The 25,537-nt window shown below is 36.8% G+C and overlaps 1 protein-coding gene across 5 annotated transcripts in view; it reads right to left on the minus strand.

Annotated features, from left to right (window-relative positions):
• The window catches only part of VAV3 (vav guanine nucleotide exchange factor 3), a 448,149-nt gene that overhangs the window by 53,996 nt on the left and 368,616 nt on the right, over positions 1 to 25,537 (minus strand). For all 5 annotated transcript variants that reach the window (XM_030935746.1, XM_030935747.1, XM_030935748.1 and 2 more), the window contains one exon: positions 16,035 to 16,171. In XM_030935746.1, coding sequence (XP_030791606.1) covers positions 16,035 to 16,171 — 137 coding nt within the window. The remainder of the gene's footprint in view (positions 1 to 16,034; positions 16,172 to 25,537) is intronic.

The following is a 25,537-nucleotide window of genomic DNA, read 5'->3' on the forward strand; positions in this document are numbered from 1 at the left end:
CATAGCTTTTTATCCCCATGGCCACAATTTCAATTCTGCCTTGGCTTCTACTGATTTTACACAAGGGATGGGGCTAATACATCAGTGGTGAGAGGCAGTTTAGAAGAAAAGCCAAGATGAACAGTGGGACAGCGGGAAAACAAGCTCCAACGCTGTATTAAAAGGATCATTGCCATGATAAAATCTAAGTTTGAGACATTATGAAGAAATGCCCTTGGATAGGAATCTGAAGGGGAAAAACACTTACCAGTTCCCAGAGATGTTTACTCTCTGGTTTATAACCCAAAGCAATGAGTCTTTTGGTGTCCGGAATCAGTTTTCTTAACAAAGGAGATCTGATTCTTTCTTGCATTTCTGTAATGTTCTTATTTGCCTCTGACTATGATGCATACTAACACTTGAATTTTTGGATCAGAAGGAAAAATACACAGCTTTCGAAAATTCTACTGGAGCTAATATTGTTGTGTGGTCCAGAAAGGATTAGAAGTCTCCTTTCAATGTAGGGCAAAGGAAAAGAATCCTTTGAAGTGACTGACTTCTGAAGCTTCAGGGAGAGGTGCTGGAGGAAAGATCTACTAACTCCACTCAGGTGCACCTCCCTTCTCCAGGCTCAGAGGGTTTCTGGATTGTGCGTTATTGCACAGATCACTTACATTCTCGGTCACATTCCCTAGGCAACGTTTGTTTTCTGTAAACCACTATCTCTCTCTTTCCTTGCCCATCTCCATCACTCTCTGTGAGGTATCTTGGGTCTTCCTCAATCAAACCTGCTCAGAGAAAAGGGCTCATGATTTTTACCCTGATGATTATTGAAATCAGTCAATCTCTTCAGAATTGATCATTTGCATTTTTATGTCTAATTATGAAGTAAAAAGTTTTATCTCTGATTAAAGAAATTTCAAAAACTGAGTATGAGAATTGGGAAGGCAGAATAGTCTTCCATGAGACCATATGTGCCAGTGAGACTCTTCACATTAAATATGAGGAAGAGGAAACTTAAAAACAAAACCAGAATCAAAAAATACCTGATTATCATTTTCCATTTCTGGAAAATAAAGCATATCTTTCAAAATCATTAATCATTACACCCAAATACACTTTTTTCTCCTTTTCAATCTCTTTTCAACTTTACTTCCTATGAGTCTCACAACACTCCATGAGTCATTTAAGAATTAAAATCTCATTTTATAGATGAGAAATTTGAGGAAACAATGTTAAGTAATTTTAAAATGATTCTGAGAGAAAAAAGACACATTTAAATCTGACAAGATGAATAAATACTTTAATGGTCTTTCAAATGACACCATAAAGTATAATTTAATAAGCAACTCATTTTAAAACTTGTAAATAACACCTTATGGAGATCACAACTCTGAATAGACTTATTCATTCCACACCTATGGACTGAATGCCTATTTCATTCTAGGAACTGACATAAAGTAATGAAAGTCATAGCTCTTATATTTCTGGAGTGCTCTAACCAGGTAGGAAGAAGGATAAAAAGACCCTTAGGACACAGTATGATGGGTGTTATGATAGAAACCCTTCCAGTTCTGAGAAGACCTCAGAAAAGGTGACCCAGTATTGTGCCTTGATGGTAAAGAAGGATTTAGCTGACAGAATGGGGGCGAAAGGGAAAATTCAGGAAGAGGGTAACATATACATCAATGGTTGGAGCTTTGAGAAAACAGGTCTCCTGTGAAAAAGATCCCCCTAATCAGCCCTTCATTTTTTTTATTCAGCTTAAAATGAAGAAAAAAATACCTGTAAAAAAAGAGAGTCACTCAGACTGTTTGAAGACCAAATACAGCAGTCCCGTGGCAGGTAAAAAATCTTTTTTTTTAATTTTTTTATTTTATTTTATTTTACTTTTTTATTATACTTTAAGTTCTAGGGTACATGTGCACAATGTGCAGGTTTGTTACATATGTATATTTGTGCCATGTTGGTGTGCTGCACCCATCAACTCATCAGCACTCATCAATTCATCATTTATATCATGTATAACTCCCCAATGCAATCCCTCCCCCCACCCCCCTCCCCATGATAGGCCCCGGTGTGTGATGTTCCCCTTCCCAAGTCCAAGTGATCTCATTGTTCAGTTCCCACCTATGAGTGAGAACATGCGGTGTTTGGTTTTCTCTTCTTGTGATAGTTTGCTAAGAATGATGGTTTCCAGCTGCATCCATGTCCCTACAAAGGACACAAACTCATCCTTTTTTATGGCTGCATAGTATTCCATGGTGTATATGTGCCACATTTTCTTAATCCAGTCTGTCACTGATGGACATTTGGGTTGATTCCAAGTCTTTGCTATTGTGAATAGTGCCGCAATAAACATACGTGTGCATGTGTCTTTGTAGTAGACTAATTTATAATCCTTTGGGTATATACCTAGTATTGGGATGGCTGGGTCATATGGTACATCTAGTTCTAGATCCTTGAGGAATTGCCATATTGTTTTCCATATTGGTTGAACTAGTTTACAATCCCACCAACAGTGTAAAAGTGTTCCTATTTCTCCACATCCTCTCCAACACCTGTTGTTTCCTGATTTTTTAATGACTGCCATTCTAATTGGTGTGAGATGGTATCTCATTGTGGTTTTGATTTGCATTTCTCTGATGGCCAGTGATGATGAGCATTTTTTCATGTGTCTGTTGGCTGTATGAATGTCTTCTTTTGAGAAATGTCTGTTCATATCCTTTGCCCACTTTTTGATGGGGTTGTTTGTTTTTTTCTTGTAAATTTGTTTGAGTTCTTTGTAGATTCTGGATATTAGCCCTTTGTCAGATGAGTAGATTGCAAAAATTTTCTCCCATTCTGTAGGTTGCCTGTTCACTCTGATGGTAGTTTCTTTTGCTGTGCAGAAGCTCTTTAGTTTAATTAGATCCCATTTGTCAATTTTGGCTTTTGCTGCCGTTGCTTTTGGTGTTTTAGACATGAAGTCCTTGCCCATTTTCTTCTAGGGATTTTATGGTATTAGGTCTAACATTTAAGTCTCTAATCCATCTTGAATTAATCTTCGTATAAGAAGTAAGGAAAGGATCCAGTTCCAGCTTTCTACTTATGGCTAGCCAATTTTCCCAGCACCATTTATTAAATAGGGAATCCTTTCCCCATTTCTTGTTTCTCTCAGGTTTGTCAAAGATCAGATGGCTGTAGATGTGTGGTATTCTTTCTGAGGACTCTGTTCTGTTCCATTGGTCTATAGCTCTGTTTTGGTACCAGTACCATGCTGTTTTGGTGACTGTAGCCTTCTAGTATAGTTTGAAGTCAGGTAGCGTGATGCCTCCAGCTTTGTCCTTTTTACTTAGGATTGTCTTGGCAATGTGGGCTCTTTTTTGGTTCCATATGAACTTTAAAGCAGTTTTTTTTCCAATTCTGTGAAGAAACTCATTGGTAGCTTGATGGGGATGGCATTGAATCTATAAATTACCTTGGGCAGTATGGCCATTTTCACGATATTGATTCTTCCTATCCATGAGCATGGTATGTTCTTCCATTTGTTTGTGTCCTCTTTGATTTCACTGAGCAGTGGTTTGTAGTTCTCCTTGAAGAGGTCCTTTACATCCCTTGTAAGTTGGATTCCTAGGTATTTGATTCTCTTTGAAGCAATTGTGAATGGAAGTTCATTCCTGATTTGGCTCTCTGCTTGTCTGTTACTGGTGTATAAGAATGCTTGTGATTTTTGCACATCAAGGGCCAGCTTACAGAACATTCATCACCATTGTGTCTAGATGGCTGAGAGGATGGTAGCGGGGAACCCAGCACCTGGTTGCCCCTGGCCAAGTCAAGAGCCCACCATTCCCCAGGTTCATTGCCTCTGAAATCAGCATGACTAGAAATGCTTCCTTTCTCCTGAGAACCTCCAAGTTCTCTCTAAGCTCAACTTACTGTCTGACTTTTTATTTTCTGTGTGACTCTTCCTGTTACACAAAAAGTTATACATAAAGTGATGCTTTGTTTCCTAATTTTTCTACCGAAAAAGAACAAAACTTTAAAAGTGTGTTTTCCTTAGAGGTGTTAGAGAATTAAATGACTCTCCTAAAACAAAGCACAAGGGTCTAACATATAGAACTAAAGTAGGAGACCAATAAGTCTGAAAAGGACTTTAGTTTTAATTCTACAACTGCAATTTTATGAACAAGTGATAAATTTGGTCCTTTAAAGTCACAGTTCTAAATGGAGGTAACACGATTTTCCATTTACCCTCTTTATGAAGACCTTGTGAATTAATCAGAATGTGGGTAAAAACATTTTCACTCCTTAGAATAAAGATCATGTAGATGTGTGATTAGTAAGCGTGAAGTTTCACAACTATTTTCTAAGTTATTTAACTTTCATTGTGGATAAAAATATATATATTATTTTTGGCACTGATTACAGTTCTACTGCTTATAATTGCCTTTTGGTTCCAATTAGCTTACAAAATTCTCCCTGTGGAACATTTGAATATTCGTAAATGACAATGGAGCAAATAAAACCCCATGATATAAGACACAGAATCCTCATTGTTTCACAGCCTTTATTCTAAGAAGAAAACACATATAAAGCATTCTATTATAGTAGAAACCATAGATGATGCAACTTAATTTTACATTTGCCTGTTTCTCTGTCTTGCCCTCTCTTCCTTTGTGATAAGTATAGTTTAACTTTTCTGGAAAAATAAAGTTTGTAATATGAACAATTTCTTCCAGTATGAAGGATATTCTCAGGAGTTACTAAGACTTTATTATCACATATTGTAACAAAGACTTAAAAGCAACATGTTTATCATCAATTGGATGACATGATCAGAATTGTCCTGTATGTTGTTACGCTCAATAAAAACCATGCCTTACACCTGCACTAGAAAATGTGCCCCAAATGGCCAATTTCCTATTTTATATTCATTTCACTTGAAGACAATTTTATAGAGCTTTCAAGGAAAGAGGAAGAAAAAAAAGAAGACGACAAAGAAGAAAAGAAAATGCAGCCAAAATGAATCCTTCAATGTAAAGATTGAACAGAGTACATTTTTACAGCTCAATTGATAATTCATTGTTTGAAAGAAGTAATAATGAAAATGCCGATAGCCCATTCATTCAATAGCATTAGAAATTACTGTTGTTATAATAATAATGTAGACTAAATTAATAGCTATTCAAAGAAAGAAAGTTCCTGATACATAGTAGAGGATAATTTGTATTCTCCTGATATAGCATATGTGGAAAACATGACTGTCTACTACAAAATCTGACTTCCCACACTAATGAGTGAAGTCATTCACTTGCAAAAACAGAGAAAACAGGTTAGAAGGCATAACTTCTCAAAAATTTCCAAATAAGCCAAAGCACCTAACTAGTACAAAGACATTTTTGAAATAAAATACAAAGCCATTGTAACATTGCAATAAGTTTTCTAGATTTTTATCTATAGGTTTAATGCTAGATATATTTGCAACAATATGAGTTACAAAAACCTTAATAAAAAAAACTCAAAATGAAAACCAGGTGCATCACCTCTCCTGAGTTCTGATCATTCCTTACATCATGGAGGCCTCCAGGTTAGAAACTGGTTCTCTAGTTTCTGGTTCTCCCAAGATGAAACACAGTCAGTCACATAGTAGGCACTTTATAAGTATCTGAATGGATGAATAGTAGGATAAAATGATGGAAGAATGGATGGGAGGATGGATGGATGGATAGATGGCTGGATGGATGGATGGATGGATGGATGGATGGATGGATGGATGGATGGGAGCCATTATTTAATTGGCACTGGGCTAGAACTCCTTTGTGTATTTGTTTTATTTTGTATGTGGTGATTGCTACTTCCACTATACAGATAAAACTGAGGCCCTCTTCAGAGTAAGTAATCTATTTAAAGTCACACTGCTAATAGATGGCAGAGTCAGTAACATTCAGCAAAATAAACTATCATTTCCTAAACATGTAACTGGCTTCTCCAGAGCTAAGTATGTACACTCTGAAGATTAGGAAGGAACCAGAAAGAGGTGCTTAAAAACTATATTCTCGAAAACAATTAAAAAAATTCCCAGTGGGGGAGTCACATATTTTAGGATTCAAGTCATAAAGTACATGTCTTGAGTATGAAAATCAGCAAATTGACATAAAAGGGGCCACTGTAAACATGCCTAAAGACACACATGGCTTCAAAGGATCAACCAGTCCATGACTCCATGTTTAGACCCAATAAGGAGGAAAGGTTTTTGTTCAGAATTTTTTTAAAAAACATGGCATTGTAGATCACGCCATTGAGTAAGTGCAGATTCAACCCAGTTTCCTACATGTACCTTCCATATGTCCAGTCTATGAAACAAAAGCTAATTTAATCATGAGAGCCTTGAAACACTGTAAGATCTTAAAGTGCTTTTTCAATTAGAGAAGACTATATCAAGTTCAGTACAAAGATTGTTTAGCAAGTGATTTTTTAAATCATGCACTAATTTGTCAAAAAGGTACCCCTTATTTGGTAACTATCAAAGCCAAAGTATTGTAACACCTTATTTTGTAGCTACATTTAATAATACCAATTACCAACCAGTGAGCTGGGGATAATGTCAAAATTACCATGGAATCTTACCAATTAGATCATCAAATCAACGGCTCACATTAGATTCATCTGGGGTTTTATACAACTTACTTATGCCTAGGCTCAACCAAGGCTACCTGTGTCTTAATCTCTGGAAGTGAGGCTGTGTGTTGACATTATTGCAAAGCTCCCCAGGTGATTCAGTCAGGGGGGTAAGCACTGCTCTGGTATAGCTCCGCTCATGTAACACACGAAGAAACTAAGCTATATAGTGATTAAATGTCTTGACTGAAGCCATATAGCTATTTGGCTACAGATACATGACTTGGATTTAGTTTTTCTCATACTGCCAGTGGTTCATTTCAATAAAACTAGCATTTGTTGGCGAAAAATTATTTGATTGGCTTAGAAGTATCCGTAACACAATTCTGATCCAAGTTACATCTGTGTGGGAAACACGAGATGAACTTTTAATATATGTGCAAAAAGTCAAACATATTACTGGCTGCTGGCAAGCAAAAATGGTTCTTCTAAAGACAGGAGACCTAATGTCAAACCAATGATAGGAATTGATAATTGAAGTGTGAGCAGTGTCTGAGTAGTGAACATTGTTGGCACTCTGCACACTTGCTATCTGAAATAAATGTGTTAATTGGTTTTCTCTGTTCTAAACATTAGCCTTATTTGTTTCTGATCATTACATATACCCCAAACATACCCACATATCTTGTCATCCAAGGGTTCTCATTTGTCCTATGATTCTCCTAAGTGTCTCCAAAATTATTCTAATACTATACCAGAAAATCTTCAAGTTTATAGGCTGCTGAAAGAAAATGACAACTAATAATGTCTTTCTTTTTGTCTAGAAAGAATAGGAGGCAGTAACATTCAGTAAAAAATGGCACTGGGCTAGTTGTCCCAGAATCTCAATTATAGTTCTACTTTTAACATTATGTGGCTGTGAGGAATGAAGGAAATAATGAATCTCAAAACATGAAAATAATTGAAAGCACCATCTAAACCTAGTGTGATAGGAAAAAGTAGTGAATAAATGAAAAAAAGATACTATACACAATTAAGTTTTACAAATCTAAGGTTTAAGAAGAAAAGATGGAAAGGAACACAGAGCTTGGTTAGAAAAACATGAATTCCAAAATTATCTTTTTAAAGCTAAATGCTTTTAAGCACACATTTGGCATGGTTCTAGGACTCCTGCGTGACGTGACCTTCAGAGTGATCTCAAACATCAAACTTTTCAAGCCACTTATATGCACCAAGATCTTCAACATTTTGTGGTTGGCTTGACTACTTCCTGTCCCTTTCTTTGTTATGAAAAACTGATTGGCTTTCAGTGCCCTTGGAAGAGCTCACAAAACCAGTTTATTCTTAGGGCTGCTCATGCAGCTTCAAAACGTTTTCTGTCTGTGGCACACTGTTATTTTGGTATCCTGGTGAACCACACCTACTGGAATTTGATTGGTATGGTCCCCTTCCTCTTGTGTCTGGGCTGGACATGTCTTGCTTTAACCAACAAAAAGTGGCAAAAGTAATTCTGCAGCAGTTCTGGTGTTTAGGTGTAAGACGGTCCAGTAGTTTCCACTTTTACACTCTTGGGAGCCAGTTACCATATAGTAAGTCTAAGTACCCTGAGATCACCATGCTGTGAGGAAGATAAGGAGCCACTGAAGAGGTCAATGTGCAGAGAGCCTCCGCTGAGTTCCTAGACAAAGGCTAACACTAACTGCCAATCCTGTGGACACGGGCATTCGGGATCTTTCAGCGACTCCCAGCACCCCAACCATGAACTGAAGCAGAAGAACCACCTTATCATCCATAGCATTATGAGAAATAATAAATTGTTGTATAATAATCACAAAACTGAAACACCATCACAAGTTTGATGATGACAGTGAAAGAAACTCACAAACCTAGTTTCTTTAATTAGCATAAAAACAGCCACCATCCCAATATCCCTAAGGTGCATGAAGTTTAGGAAGGCAGCATGAGCTTCATCATAAACAACATGATTGTAAAAGAAGTGCTAGAGTGTAATAGTAAAGAGCTTGGACTCCTGTCCAGAATTCCTATGTTGAATCACAGCTCTGCTAAGTTACTAGCTATATGTCTTTGGGCAGGCTATTCAACCTCACAGTGGCTCAGTTCACTCATCCATAAAATGAGGATAATAATAGTAATTCATTTCATATAATTTTCATTAGTATGATATGTATTAACAAAGGTATTCTTAAAACTCTACCCTGTACATAAAAATGTATAGTGAACATCAGTTGTTGGTGCTATTGTTGTCATCACTACTATAAGGAAAGAATAAATAAGAGAGAATTCTGTCTGGTTAGAAGACACTGAAAATCAAAAATGCATTTAATACATCTACCATACTGAACATAAGAGTTTAGCCTAGCCTACCTTAAACATGCTCAATGCATTTAATACATCTACCATACTGAACATAAGAGTTTAGCCTAGCCTACCTTAAACATGCTCAAAACAATTAGCCTGCAGTTGCTCAAAATAATATAACACAAAGTTTATTTTATAATAAAGTACTGAATAGCTGATATAATTTATTGAATACCGTACTGAAAGTGAAAAACAGAATGGTTGCATGGGTCCTCCAAGTATAGTTTCTACCGCATGTGTATCATTTTACACCATCGTGAAGTTGAAAAATCAGTAAATCAAACCATCATAAGTCAAGGACCGTTTGTATTTTGAACTGACTGAAAATGAAAATACACAGCTTTGCAAAATTTTGGGAAAGCACCAAAGTAGCACTTAGAAATAAATGTGCAGTACTAACTATATTAGCAACAGAAAGGAAAGTACACAAATCAGTGAGCAAACACCCTACCTTAACAAACTAGCAAAAGAAGAGCAAATTAAGCCCAAAAGAATAGACAGAAAGTAATAAAAATCAGAGCAGAAATCGATGATACAGGAGAAAAAAACAATAGAACCAATAAAGCCAAAAGCTGGTTCTATTAGAAGATCAATAAAATGTATACCTATCTAGTCGGGTTGACCAGGCAAAAAAAAGATACATTAGTGATACTGGGAATGAGACAGATAATACAACCACAGATTCTACAGATATTAAAAGGATAATGAAGAAACATTAGGAATAAAATTTCATGCCATTAAATTTGACAACTTAGACAAAATGGACAAATTCCTTGAAAACCACAAACTACCAAACTCACTCAAGGGGAAGCAAATAACCTGAATAGCCCTATGTTTGTTTTATAGTTTTTTTTTTTTTTTTTTTTTTTTTTTTTTTTAACTTCTAGACCAGGTGTGCTGACTCACGCCTGTAATCCTAGCACTTTGGGAGGCTGAGGAGGGCAGATTACTTGAGGTCAGGAGTTTGACACCAGCCTGGGCAACACGGTGAAACTTCGTTTCTACTAAAAGTACAAAAATTAGCCGGGCAGGCGTGGTGACGTTCACCTGTAATCCCAGCTACTCCTGTGGCTGAGGCATGAGAATTGCTCGAACCCGGGAGGCAGAGGTTGCAGTGAGCCAAGATCCTGCCACTGCACTCCAGCCTCTCCAGCCTGGGCGACAGAGCGAGACTCCGTCTCAAAATAAACAACAAAACGAAACCTTCTACTAAGGAAACTCTAGGCCTAAATAGCTTCCCTAGTAAATTCCACGAAACACTTCGGGAAGAAATAATGCTAATTCTATAAATCTCTTTTAGAAAATTGAAGAGAAGGGACTAGATCACAATTCATTCCTTGAACATTACATTATTACCCAAACCAGGCAAAGATATTACATGAAAATAAAACAAAATATAAAAAGGATAATATATAATTGCCATTTGGGATTTAATCATAGAAAAGAAATGTTGATTTAACATATGAAAATCAAATTTGCTACATTAATAAAAACAAAAAATTATATCATCATTTCAATGGATGCAGAAGAGCATTTGACAAAAATCCAACATCTATTACTGATGAAAACTTGCAGCAAACTAGGAATAGAAGGCAATGTTCTCAACTTGATGAAGGGCATTTATGAGAAACTACAGATAATGTCATACTTAATGGTAAGAGACTTAATGTTTTTCTCTAAGATCAGGAATAAGGCAAGGATATACTCTCTCATGACTTCTATTTGACATTTTACTAGACATTCTAGCCATTGCTACAAGTCAAGAAAAAGAAATAAAAAGCAATCAGATTGCAAAAGAAGAAGTAAAACTCTGGATTCATTGGCAACATGATGTCTACATTAAAAAACCTGTTGGAATCTACACAAGGAAAGCTCCAAGAACTAGTAAGAGAATTTAATAAGAGTTAAATAAGAGATCAACATACAAAAATCAATTGTATTTCTATATCTCACAATTTACAATAGAAATTAAAATTTTAAAACTCATTTATAATAGCATCAAAATGAAATGTGAAATAATTACAGATAAATATGACAAAGGATGTATATGACCTAAACTCTGAAAACTGAAAAACACTTCTGAGAATTAAAGACCTACATAAATGAGGAGTATAGTATGTTCAGTGATTGGAAGACTCAATCTTGTTAGGATGTCAATTATTCGATATTGATCTACAATTCCATGCGATCCCAATCAAAATCTCAACAAGCTTTTTTTATTGGTGAAGTTGACAAGGTGATTGCAAAATTCATAGACAGGCAAAGGACCAAAAAAACCCCAAAATACCTATGAAAAAAGGAAAAGAATAAATTTGGAGGACTAACATTGTCTGACTTCAAGACATCTTATTAGCTGCAGTAATCAAGACAGCATCACATTGGTATAAAGATGGAGAAAGAAATCAATGTGACAAAATAGAGTACAGAAACAGACCCACATATATATAAAGATATGTATACACACACACATAAAGATATATATACATACACATATAAAATATACACACAAAGACATATACACACATATATAAAGATATATATATATACACACATAGATACATATACATAAATATATGTGTACACACACATAAAGATATAAATACACACATGTGTATGGACAACACATTATCTACAAACTTACAAAAACAAACAAATGAAAAAAAAACTGAGGGAGTGAACAGGCAACCTACAGAATAGAGAAAATTTTTGCAATCTACCCATCTGACAAAGGGCTAATATTCAGAATCTACAAAGAATTTAAACAAATTTACAAGAAAAAATCAAACAACCCCATCAAAATTAGGCGAAGGATATGAACAGACACTTCTCAAAAGAAGACATTTATGCAGCCAACAGACACATGAAAAAATGCTCATCATCACTCGCCATCAGAGAAATGCAAATCAAAACCACAATGAGATACCATCTCACACCAGTTAGAATGGCAATCATTAAAAAGGCAGGAAACAACAGGTGCTGGAGAGGATATGGAGAAATACGAACACCTTTACACTGTTGGTGGGACTGTAAACTAGTTCAACCATTGTGGAAGACAGTGTGGTGATTCCTCAAGGATCTAGAACTAGAAATATCATTTGACCCAGCCATCCCATTACTGGGGATATACCCAAAGGATTATAACTCATGCTGCTATAAAGACACATGTACGCGTATGTTTATTGAGGCACTATTCACAATAGCAAAGACTTGGAACCAACCCAAATGTCCATCAGTGACAGACTGGATTAAGAAAATGTGGCACATATACACCATGGAATACTATGCAGCCATAAAAAAAGGATGAGTTCATGTCCTTTGTAGTGGCATGGATGAAGCTGGAAACCATCATTCTCAGCAAACTATCACAAGGACAGAAAACCAGACACCACGTGTTCTCACTCATAGGTGGGAATTGAACAATGAGAACACATGGACACAGGGTGGGGAATACCACACACCGGGGCCTGTCATGGGGTAGGGGGAGGGGGGAGAGACAGCATTAGGAGATATACCTAATGTAAATGACGAATTAATGGATGCAGCACACCAACATGGCACATGTATACAGATGTAACAAACCCGCACATTGTGCACATGTACCCTAGAACTTAAAGTATAAAAAAAAAAACAAAGTGGCATAATGAGTTAAAAAAAAAAAAACCTCAAAATGAATCATAAATCTAAATGTAAAACCTAAAACTATAAGGCTTCCAGAAGATAACAAAGGAGAATGTCTTTGTAACTTTGGGGTAGGCAAAGATTTGTTAGATGTAATACCTTTAGCATGACCCATATAAAGAACAAATTAACAAATTGGACTACATAGAAGGTAAAAAATTCTGCTCTATGTATGACATTATCAAGAAAATAAAAAAAAAAAGGAAGTCACAGGTTAGGAGAAATATATGGAAATAAAATATTTTATAAAGGACTTTCACCCAAAATATCTAGGGAGCTCTGAAAGCCAAATAATCAAAAAATGCATGACTCATTAAAAAATCTGACAAAATATTTGAAAAAGCACTTCACCAGCAAAGTTATATAGATGGTAAATAAGCACACAAAAAGATGTTCAGCATTATTAATGAATTAATGATTAACAAAATGCAAATCAAAACTACAATGAGACACCACTATATGCCTACTAGGATAAATATAATTTAAAATACTGGCTCAAGCTTGTAATCCTAGCTACTTGGCAGGCTGAGGTGGAAGGTATGCTTGAGGCCAGGAGTTCGAGAACAGCCTGGGCAACTTAGCTAGACACTATCTCTAAAAAATTAGCCAGGCATGGTGACACACGCCTGTTGTTCCAACTACTCAGGAGGCTGAGATGGGAAGATGGTTTGAGCCCAGGAATTTGAGGCTACAGTGAGTTATGACTGTACCACTATACTCCAGCCTGGGCAATAGAGCAAGACCCTGTATTTAAAAAAAAAAAAAAAAAAAAGAATGACTACACCAAATGTTGGCAAGGATAAGAGGCACCCAGAACTCTCAAATACAATTGGGAGAAATGTAACATGGTATAGACACTTTGAAAAACAATTTAGTAATTTCTCAAAAATAAACATGTATCTACATATGATCTATACATTCCCCTCTTGGCATTAGTACCTAAGAAAAATAAAAGCATTATGTCCATACAAAGATTTATATTTGAATGTTCATAGAAGCTTTATTTGCAATAGCCAAAAACTAATAGCAACCTGAAAGTCCATCAACACGCTAACAGGTAAACAAATTGTGCTAGCTCCACACATGGAATGATAATCAGCAATAAAAAGAAAGAACTATTGTTACACATAGCAACGTGATGGGAATCTCAGGATAGTCATGTTGTGTGAAATAAGCCACACAAAAAATAATACACACTATGTGATGCACATCAAATTCTAAAAAAATACAAACTCATCTCTAGTCTGAAAGCAGAACAGTGGTTGCTGAGGGTTGTTGGGTAAGGCAGAACAAAGCAACAGACAGGAGCATGATGGAGGGATTACCAAGAGGCACAAAAACCTTTAGGGATGATATTGGATATGTTTATTCTCCTGATTATAGTGATGGTTTCACTTATATATATGTGTGTGTGTGTGTGTTCAAACTTCTCAAATTGTACACTTAAACTATGCACAGTTTACCATCCATCTCAAAGTTTTTATATAAAGTCGCACTAATGATCCAAGAAGGAGTAGTTTCTGCAAGAGGTTGGCTTATGAATAGGACATGGAGTGGTAGAAATTGAGCATAGACTACTTCCCCAACAAGCTTAGCTTTGGTTGTGGAGCGTGACAGAGTGTCTGGCATAACCAGACAAAAGGTTGAGTTATGTATTTAATATGGGAGGAGACTGAGCATATTTATATGCTATAGAAAAGGAGCCAGTGGAGAGAATGAGGATGAAAATTTAGGAGTCAAAACCCAGCTGATGGAATACAGGATAAAAATTCAAGAAGAAAGATAAGTCTTGAATGTGAGGAACCTTATGGCTACAAAGGCAGGTATGTGTTCTCGTTAGGCTGACAGACACAGAAGGGTCTGAAGAAGACCTTTCCTTTTCTGGGAAGGATGAAGTTTGGAAGGAGTGGGATACTTAAGAAGAATGGTGGAGCTTTGGAAAATTCATTGGCTACCACAGTTGAAATGGTGGTTAGAGATAAAAGTTCAATCTTTGGGCATTCTTATATTAAGATGACAGACAATAAAATAGATTTAAGCAAATAAAATGGCTGTCCCTTCCACATGTGCACAGTTGATTATTATCCAACAGTCTTTTCTCTGATTTCTCTCTTTTTACCTCTAACCACATTTCACTCGTGATAATCTGTTGATCCTCACTTATTTTTCCATCAGTGCACAATAGATTTTTTAACCACTTCTTTCCTCAACATCATTGGGAAATATTTCTAACATACACGTGAAATTCAGGAATTTAATGAACAGCTTTATTCAATCTTAACATGATACCATATTTACCTAAGTTCAAAAAAAGTTTCAACCAAATACAAAGGTCCACGGGCCAAGAGAGATTTCATCATGGGCAAACATCAACATGCTCACTTACTTTTTACATTTCACAGATGTTATGAATAATGCCCAGAGCACCTCTGAGAACTCCAGGTATTACCGTGGGTAGGCAAAAAGCAAATATGGTCAGAAATGGCCACAGGCAAGCTAATTAGGTAGTTCCCCTGAAGTGAACTGTTAATATATTAAAGCCATGCAAATTAGATCATACCCACAGGTCCTAGGTTTGGATAAAATGCTCTGGTAAAGTAGGAATTTTTAATAAAAATGATAATTATGACCCCCACAGCACTGATAGTATTTTTCTCTAGTGTTCCAATTTTTGTTGCCACTTTGGCATTAGTAAATATAAAAAAGGTTAATAAAAAATATTTTCCGCACATCATGTAATTTTTCTGAAGCTGAAAGCATGCAGTTTCTAAAGACAAGAGTCATTTTTCTTTAAGCAGTAATAAATCATGCATTAAATCTAACAAACTGTTGGACAGTGTCAGAGGCGTGTGAACCAGAGCGACTCCATCTTAAATAGGAGCTGGGTAAAAATGAGGCTGAAACCTACTCGGTTGCATTCCCAGAAAGTTAGGGCATTCTAAGTCACAGTATGAGACAGGAGGTTGGCACAAGATATAGGTCATAAAGACCTTGCTGATAAAACAGGTTGCAGTAAAGAAGCTGATTAAATCCTACCAAAACCAAGATGGCCACGAGAGTGACCTCTCGTCGTCCTCACTACTACACTGCCATCAGCGCCATGACAGTTTACAAATGCCATGACAACGTCAGGAAGTTATCCAATACGGTCTAAAAAGGGAAGGCATGAATAATCCACCCCTTGTTTAATATATCATCAAGAAATAACCATAAAAATGGGCAACCAGCAACCCTCGGGGCTACTCTGTCTATGGAGTAGCCATTCTTTTATTCCTTTACTTTCTTAAACAACTTGCTTTTGCTTTGCACTGTGGACTTGCCCTGAATTCTTTCTTGGACAAGATTTAAGAATCCTCTCTTGGGGCTGGATCAGGACTCCTTTCCTGTAACAATAGTACCTGCCAAAACAGACTGTGTGCATCTCCTCTCAGAAGTTCAACCGTATCCCCGGCCTGGAGGTGTAAAGGGGGTCCTTCATGAAGAGCTGGGGGTGGTGTTCCAGAATAGTTCCTTATGACCTGCATCTTTGGTAAACCTGAAAATAAGCCAAACAAATTTTAGAACTGAAAAAACAATGATGTGTGAAGTCTACATGTACTTTACAAAAAAAACCCATTATTAACATTAAAAAGTGTTAATACCACCAAGTCCAAGTAAACATTTTAAGTAACTACAATAGAATGCTTTTCAACTTTCTTATTATACGAGATGGTAATAGAATAAGACACATATTTATGCTATGATCTCTGAATACTTTTCCTCTCCCTTACCATCAATCTCTTTTTAGTTGAAAAAATATTTTTCCTTCAGCTGATACCTGCTTCATAAAAAACACATCACGTACAGTTTAATGGAAAAGAATCAATTTTTTCATCAACTCTATCCTTTCTGCCTATTACTTTCCTCTTGGGCACTGGCTGATTTCATCACTGAGGAGGCTCACCCTTTCTGTGTATGTATCACATTGCCCAGTATATGGATCATATCTTAAGGTTACCTTTGTAATTCAAAAGCAAAAAGGTGATGGATGTGCCACTGCAATACTTAAGACATTTATATGGAGAAACTCTTCAGGCTCAAATTTAGGCTTGCAAAACAGACCCAACAAAGGGAACATAAGCCAATAGCACCAATGATATTTGAAATACAGATCCATTTCTTCTCTTTGTATTTCTTTGAATGCACAATGAAGGCCTCAGTTCAATATTTCATTTTTGAGAGAACAGCAGCTTCAATTGAACATGGGTCTAGGTGCAGCAATACTGGTCACAATGAACAACCTCACAGTCACTTATTCGTTTACAGGTGAAGCTGCTCCCAGCTAAGAGAGGTCCACTCATAAACATGATATTTTTTGCACATTTAAGGACTGAAGCCTTTATTATGCTTCAGAACTTTTTATTCTAATGATTAACCATAGTGAAGCTGTAACTGGCTGAAAATGCTGCACTAAACATGTAGAGAAGGATGAATGACTGTCATTTGGTTCTAGATGTCTCAGTTACCTAGAAAAAACTCAAAAGCTACATGAAATGCTTCAGCAAACAGTTTATTAAAGTCCTCAAAATTCTTTTGAACAACCATGCCAGAGGGAGAAAAACAAGTGTGGTTATAAACTGAACAGACTAGAAAAGTTTTAGTCAACACTTGTTTATCAATCCAATCAGGAGGCAGAGGTTGAAAAACACTGTGCCCTTCACCCCAGTTTAGCTGCTGGGACTGCTGAGGCTTGTCAGGAGTTGCTACATCCTCCTTTGCTTCTGTTCTTGTGCCGCAGAACACCCAGAGGGATGATTTTAATCTCACATTCAGGGAGTATTTCCCTACCAGAAGTCATAAGGTCTCACCCTAACAGCAACAGCAGATTTCATTGACTTTCCCCTAAACAACACTCTATAAGAGAACTCCTCTCAGGTAAATGTTTAACAGACTTGCTCTCAATACACTGCAGATGCCTTTAGTATAGAGTTTATTTTACACATTCTATTAAGTTGCTGCTGCTAATTTAAAATGAAACCTAAATATCCCATACACACAAGTGATTAAGAACTCCAACAGGTGGAAGAGGATGTAACATAAAGTAGAATAATTTTTTAAATGGAGTCTGGTTTGCATGATAGTTAACTCCATGTTTAAGGGAGAGAATTGCAGTTCACCTCTGTTTTATTGAGCACATCTAGGGCAAGGAAAGCATCTCATTTGGTAGACTGCCTGGGTAATTTTGTTTTTCTGACAGTTTTAAATAGAGGCAGAAGTCAAGAAAGAATATCTTTTAAACCTCAAACAGCTGATGTGGCCTCAAATACTGGGGCCAGTCCTGAGCCCTGGACTTCACTGCAGTTTTCTGTTGCCAAGAGCCACAGGGATAAAAGCGAGCAGCGCCTTGTGACAAATGATGGAAAGAGCAGTTCCTTTATTGTCAACATGCCCAAGTCAATCATTCTTAAGAAGAAACAACTGAAAATTCATAGAGTGTTTAGGAAAAAATTAACTTTGATGGCATTTCACCACCCAAATATATATTAGGAATTAAAATACAGAAATGCCTAGGCTCCATAAGAGGCTGTAAGGTGTTAGGGATGGAGCAATGCTGTCTCATATGTCTTTTTGTAGATGGATTGGAATGCCCACAACATGCCCATAACATGCAAAATTTAACATTACAAAGGGTACATACACTAGTATACTCCGGTCAAGTAATAGGACCTAGCTACGCTACAAAGTAGGAAAGATACACTGCTTTTCTAGTCCCACTTATTCCTAAGTGTTTTATTTACGCTGTCTCTTCTGGTATTGCTTTCTTCTTGGTTATGAGCTTCATTTAGGAAGTTCACCTAGTAGCACACTAGTATAGGTATGTTGCTGACCTCATCCCCAAAGCAAAAATGTGTAAACCTTGCCAAGCATTATGCTTAAGCCCAGGTAATACCCACTAGGACATTGTTATTAACCTCGATTCAGCCATAATGAACTTACAAAGTACAGTGTTTCTTCAACTCATATGGTTTTTTGCGGAATGGGTTGTGAGTTTATGATATAATGGAATTTTGTTGTTGTTGTTTTTTGGTCATTTGTTAGGGTTATCTTTGGCAATTTATTTCTGAGAGTCAGCGTTTCCCATTTCAGCATGATCTGTTGTCAGGAGTACAGAGATCAAAGGATAAAAGGAATGAAACAAGGGCACAGCGATATAATGAATTCCGACACCTTGCCCTTTGCTTCTGATTTTAGCATATAGTAGGTGTTCTACAATACAGGTGGGATAAATGGTTGCTTTCCAAAATGTCCTTTAATATTCTTCCTCTTATGAAAAAGGCACCATTACATTGCTAAGGATGTGAACACACTCGCATTAACTGAAAGATAAAAAATTGCAACTAAAATAAGAGGAAATGGCTTAAACTTGACGTCAGCACTCAATCATCAATACAATTCTTAACACAATTTACTGCCACAGCAGGCATCACTCTTCACAAATGAGATCAAGAACGGAGAATAAATTAGACTTACAGATGTTTATATTTCAAACAGCCATTTAGTATTAATTTAATGTAGGTTTTCTTCTCCCCTTAGAAAATATGCCTCTGATAGGTTTTAACCTCTGTTTAAAAATGTCCAGGGCAGAACATTCACCACATGTCCCCATGACAACTCAGTTATTGTTGCATAGAGTTTATTAATAAGGTCTTCTTGAAACTTACTTAAAAATCTCTATGTAACTTCTCTCCATTGACCTACTGCCTTCCATCTGGAATTATGCTGAAGGCAGCAAATCTCCTTTTCATAGATTAGTCTTTCAAAATTTGGTCAGGCTTAAAATCCCCAGTTCCTTAAAAAACTGCATATTTTCCCTTGGCTACCATACTTCAAGGGAGGCTGAGGTGCAAAGTAGTGTAAACTACAAAAGTTGAACTCTAAATTTCCTCACTGACAGTGATTAACTGGAAACAGACAGTCATATTCCTTAAAAAGGGACAAGAAATACACATTTCATTATATTATAAACTCACAACTAATCCCAGAAAGTTGCTTCTCTCTTCTTGGGAAAATACAGACCCAACAATTGTTTAGTTTCTCTCCACTCCAGAACTTTATTTACAACAGACATGTTAGCTGAGTTACAGTGTTGCTCACCCAAATCTTAGTATTTATATTGCAACTACCTTCAGACATTAAATGCAAAATTATCACATGTACTTTCAACATATGTATTTGGGCAATCTTAGAAGTTCCTAAAACTTTTATGTAATCAATTATAATTATCCAAGGGAATATGATTAAAATACTAAGCCAAAATTAGATCTCCTGCCAGATGTTTAATTATTTTATCTTGTTTTATCCCCACAACAAAAGCTTTGTTGTACAGCTAACTATGCCCTTAATATATAACTTGACAATTTTGCTCATTAACTTTTGTTCACACTAGTACTTGTGCTTGGTCTTAAATCAGACAAGATCCCCAAGTCAAACTTATGCAGGAGGAATTAACAAACAAATTAGCAATATTAAAATGATAGTTATACTCTACTAATAGTCATGTGTTTCTGGTTGAATAAAACTAAAGCTACATGTAGGTACATAGAATGCTAGAGTTTCCCAAAACAATACAGAAGTGTTTTTAAAAGCGAGACCTGAAACAAAATTTCCTTTCAAATCTGAATTCAGTACCACTAAGAGTGACACAGGCCAAGTGACACATGTACTTTTTAAAAAAGTTAATTCTAAGTAGAATCCTATTAGAAAATTTTCTAGATATAAACTATTTCACTAATAATTTTCACATAAACTTTCAAACTTTAATGAACTGAACAGCTAATTGTAGGAGCATCAACCACTGTGTCTTCTAAGCAGGGCAAGAAGAGCGATTGCTACAATATAGATTAGTATCTATTCATGATGCTGATATCACCACCCTAATGCAATGGGCTTCCCCAAGGCAATAACTTAGAGGAGAGTGCTGCCTACTAGATAAATGGGCTGTCAGTAATATGCTAGCCTTTCACCTCTGAGGCCCAATTTAAAATCTAAACACAGCCACATTAAAAAATAATTAGTTTTACAAGATATCAGAAAATGTAGATGGTTTATCCTGGGAAACTGATCACAAGCATAACATATTCATTCATTCATCAAATGTGACTTCAGCATTCCATAAGTGCTAGGCGTGGCAGTTTCAGAGGAAAGCAAGGGAAAGTATCCTGCCTTCAAACAGCCTATAGTCAGTCCATGGAATAGACAGACAGGTGAACTCTAAGATAACAATACAACTGGGCATGGACTTCCATCCTGAAGGAACTTTAAAAAAATAAATGCTCATATCTATAAAAATTTTAGGAAATTTTCCTTTCATAATTCTTGGGTACGACCCTAAAATGTGTACTTTATTTTTTCTATAAATTTCCTAGGTGTGACATCCGAACTCTAGCCAAGTTTGAGAATCACATTCTTGTGGGTACATGTGCAAAACACCATGACCAACACCTACCACTGCCAAATTTGCTTTTGAGAAAATTACAGTGAAATGAATGCTGCCTGTCATCTTCCCAACTAAAAAATCCTTTATAAGTTGACATCTGGACCTTTCCTGATACAAGTCTACAATCTAAGAATCAGGTCCCCATGACCAGGCTGAGCCTGGGATGCTAGGTGCTGGGATTCCCCTGCCATCACAACTTGCAAGGCTCTTTCTAAGAAAGCATGACTTTTTCATCGATTTGCTGGTCTTCAGAGAGGAGTAAAAGGAACCACAGCATGGAAACCATCTGCTACAACAGAAGCAGGCAATTTGGTGGAAAACAAACTGGTCTAAAGAACTGACTGTTCACAAAGGGAACACTCCCCATCAATAATTTTTAAAATTTTCACCAGAGAAGCCTACATTATTTTTATAAACAATGATGACTCAAATAATGGAAACAGCACTGTCACAGCTCATATAAAAACAAGGATAAGGCAGAGATGCCTTCCTTCAACTTCACAACCACTGACGAGTCACTCTTTGGAACTGTCTACTGGAGTATTAGTGAATCATGAATCAAGGATGAAAGATATGATAATGTCTTTGAAAGATTTTTTCACCTTTATTAAAAAGGTGTTTATAGGCTACCAAATATAAAATAACTATAAAATTTCATGTGTTACTTGAAAATCCATGCAAATTTAACATTCTGTTCTGTTATACATGTACATTTTATTGGAAAAAATGTTTCCCTAAAATATTTCAGGTCAAAGCTTCAGGAGAAAATGCCATGTACTTGGCAGACCCTTGGCAAACAGCTATTTCCAGGGATGTAAGGAATCCAGTTTCAGAAGCATAGCCCTGAGCTATCTTATCATCTTCTTTAAAGATAGAAAAAGAACACAACTGCACAATTTTACAGAGTATTATCACCTAGTCTAACCACCTTATTTATCACATTATAAAACTAAATACTAAAATAAATCATTTAAAGTCAACAGTTAATCAGAATCAAAAATTGAACAAAAATCCAATTTATAGACTCTTAGTTCAGGCTTCCCTACTTGAGGTTAGTCATTCTATGCAACCTACAGGGAATGAGACTGGTAGAAAAGAGGCCGCCTGACATGGCTGATATATGTTTCAGGATGATCTGAGTCACATGTCTGGTGTTATCTTGGGAAGCAGGAAAGCAGGAGGTAGAACTTTTCTTCAAGTGGTGAACAACTGAGAGCTCACCAACACTAGGTGAATTCCAGGAGGAAGGTAATAACTCCCAGTAATCTATTCTAAAAATAGAGCCTCAAAAGCCCTCAAAAAAAAAAAAAAAAAAAAAAAAAGCAAGCACTGTATTGGACAATCTGTAGAACTCTTAGAACCTGACACATCCATATGCAGCTCTGTGGACGTGTGAGCTAGCAGCCACAGGTAGTTCTTTCTACATAAGGTTATTATCACTTAAATCACATTATTCTGCTCATGTGACTATACCCAAGTAATTCAGGGCTGGTGATTAACTCAACTCAAAGACTGCAATAAATAGGCTTAACATGCGAAGTGGCTGAAGAGGAGGCCAAGGGAAACAGTCTAAAGGAGCAGCCCTCATTGAAGAATATTTGCTCTTACAGAACATGGAAGCAGGAGGCAGATATCTAAGTCAGCAAAGAACAATTTCTGACTTCTGTAAAGAAAAGATGACTGAGATCACCAGTTTATAAAACGGTTGGTCCAGAAAGATTCCCTTAAAGCCTACTGTACTCTTCCCTTCTTCTAAGGAGCTGAGGTCCAGAGTGATTATTGAGATGATCCCCTTGGCTTTTTTTTTTTTTTTTTTTTTTTTTTTTTTGTTATCTCCTACCATAAACGCCCAGCTCCCAGAGCAACTGAGCCTGTTTCCTTTCTCGCAACCAAAATGAACCATTATCAGTTCACTCATAAAGAATATCTAAAGGAGAAAGTAAGATAACAGCGTAAAGATAAAAATGATTCAGGGCACTCTGCAAGAACCTAATTTTCCTTCTTTGTTCTATGGGTTCATTCATTCATTCAACAAATATTTACAGATCATTCATGCACTGATACTGGCTTTGCACTGGGAATGCTACCATAAATAAGACTGAATACATCCCTCCCTCATAAAGCTCATATTTTAGTGCAGAAGACAAACACAAAAGCAAATGAATCAATATAATAATACCAAATAAAAGTATCATAAAGAACCACTTAGAAAGAGATTCTGGATTAGAGAGTGACAGGGGTGTGTGTGGAGTGGGGGATGCTTTATTTAAGGCAAGGCCATCAGGTCAGGGTTAAGACCTGAGGAGAAGACAGTAGGTATTTGGGAGGAAAAATTTAACAGGCAAATTCAAAAATTCAAACAGAGCCCTATGCATGAATGTTCTGAAACTGGAATGAACTTGAAAGTACTTGAGGGACTGAAAAAAGGTCAGTAACACTGCATGAAAGCAATGGATAAAATTTAAACTTGATAATATGCAGTTCTGAGGGTCTGGCCCATTTCCTCCACTCCTTTCCTACACTCATTCTGTGAATTATTTGAAATTTATTGAACAGGTCAAGTTTTCATTAACATACTTTACCTTGTTCCTGGCATATACTTACTGATGTCTGAATATTCAGTTCACCCCCCAACCCAAGGGAAAAAATAATCTGAACCACTATTCTCACGTCTTAAAACTCAAATATAATTTCTACTTATAAACCCACTGCTATAGACTAAATGTTTATGTATCCCCAAATACATATGCTGACATGTAATTCCCAACGTGATAGTATTAGGAGGTGGAGCCTTTGAGAGGTAATTAGGCCACAAGGGTGGAGCCCCACGTGCAGAATTCCTGCCCTTGTAAAAGAGGTCCTAAGAGCTCCCTCACTCCATCTACCATGTGAGAACACTGAGAAGACAGCCATCTGTAATGGCCCTTGCCAGACACTGAATCTACTGGCACCTTAATTGTAGATTTCTCAGACTCCAGAACTGTCAGCTGTCATTTATAAACCACAGAGTCTACGGTATTTTGTTGGAGCAGCCTGAACAGACTAAAACACCTACCAACATTCCCTTAAGTGCATTTTAAGTGCCTTAAACATACACTCCTTTAGATACTCAGTCTTCTTGCTTCAGTACCACTCAATACACCAACAGTATTTATTTAGCTGGTATAAAGTGTAGGTACCACACTATAGCACCTTTCTTTGTGTTTTGGTACAGAGTTTATATCTACTAGACTGTGACCAAACACTATGGTGCCATAGGTTGTGTTCTTTATCTCAATTATTATTATTATTATTTTTTGAAAAGGAAGGAAGGAAGGAACAAAGGAAGGAAGGGAGGGACCCTTTCTCTCCCAAAGGCCACCCTTCCAAATATGCATGTGCAAACACACATGCACATACACTTGATTATATCTCCAAAATTTCTGTCTAATCAAACCATTTCTTCCCACCTTCATTTCTACCTCCCAGTTCAAGCACTGTCTTTCTAATTGGCTTTTCCTCATCCAATCTTATAACATCTGACCATCCTACACATAAGGTCTGATTAAAAAAATAATAAATTATATAATAAGTTACCTATTAAAAACTTGCTCACTGGACTTAAAATTAAATTTGAACTCCTGGTGATTGCATATAAGACCCTATATATTTTCTAGTCCCTGATAACTCTCCAGTTTCATCTTGTTCCAGCCTCACACTTGCTCACTCTTTTCAGTCATGACTTTTTTATGGTTCCTTAAATACCTGGAGCAAGTAGGTCTATCACAGATGAGTGAACCGGAGCAACTCCATCTTGAATAGAAGCTGGGTAAAATAAGGCTGACACCTACTGAGCTGCATTCCCAGACGGTTAAGGCATTCTAAGTCACAGGATACGATAGGAAGGCAGCACAAGATACAGGTCATAAAGACCTTGCTGATAAAACAGATTGCAGTAAAGGAGCTGGCTAAATCTCACCAAAACCAAGATGGTCATGAGAGTGACCTCTCCTAGTCCTCACTGCTACACTCCCCCCGTGCCATGACAGTTTATAAATGCCAGGGCAACGTCAGGAAGTTGCCCTACATGGTTTAAAAAGGGGAGGCATGAATAATCCACCCCTTGTTTAGCAAATCATCAAGAAATAACCACAAAAATGGCCAATCAATAGTCCCTGGGGCTGCTCTGTCTATGGAGTAGCCATTACTTTATTCTTTTACTTTCTTAATAAAGTTGCTTTCACTTTACTCTATGAACTCACCTGAATTATTTCTTGTGCAAGATCCAAGAACCCTCTCTTGTGGTCTGGATTGGGACCCCTTTCCTGTAACAGGTCCAGCCAAGGCAGTCTAGATTATGAACTTGCAATTCACGCAGTTATCTGTTTACTTATTAGTATCTCTCTCCTCTTGCTTTCATATATATATTTATGTTGCCTAAATTTG

This window comes from Rhinopithecus roxellana, chromosome 8, assembly GCF_007565055.1.
Source record: "Rhinopithecus roxellana isolate Shanxi Qingling chromosome 8, ASM756505v1, whole genome shotgun sequence".
NCBI lineage: Eukaryota > Metazoa > Chordata > Mammalia > Primates > Cercopithecidae > Rhinopithecus > Rhinopithecus roxellana.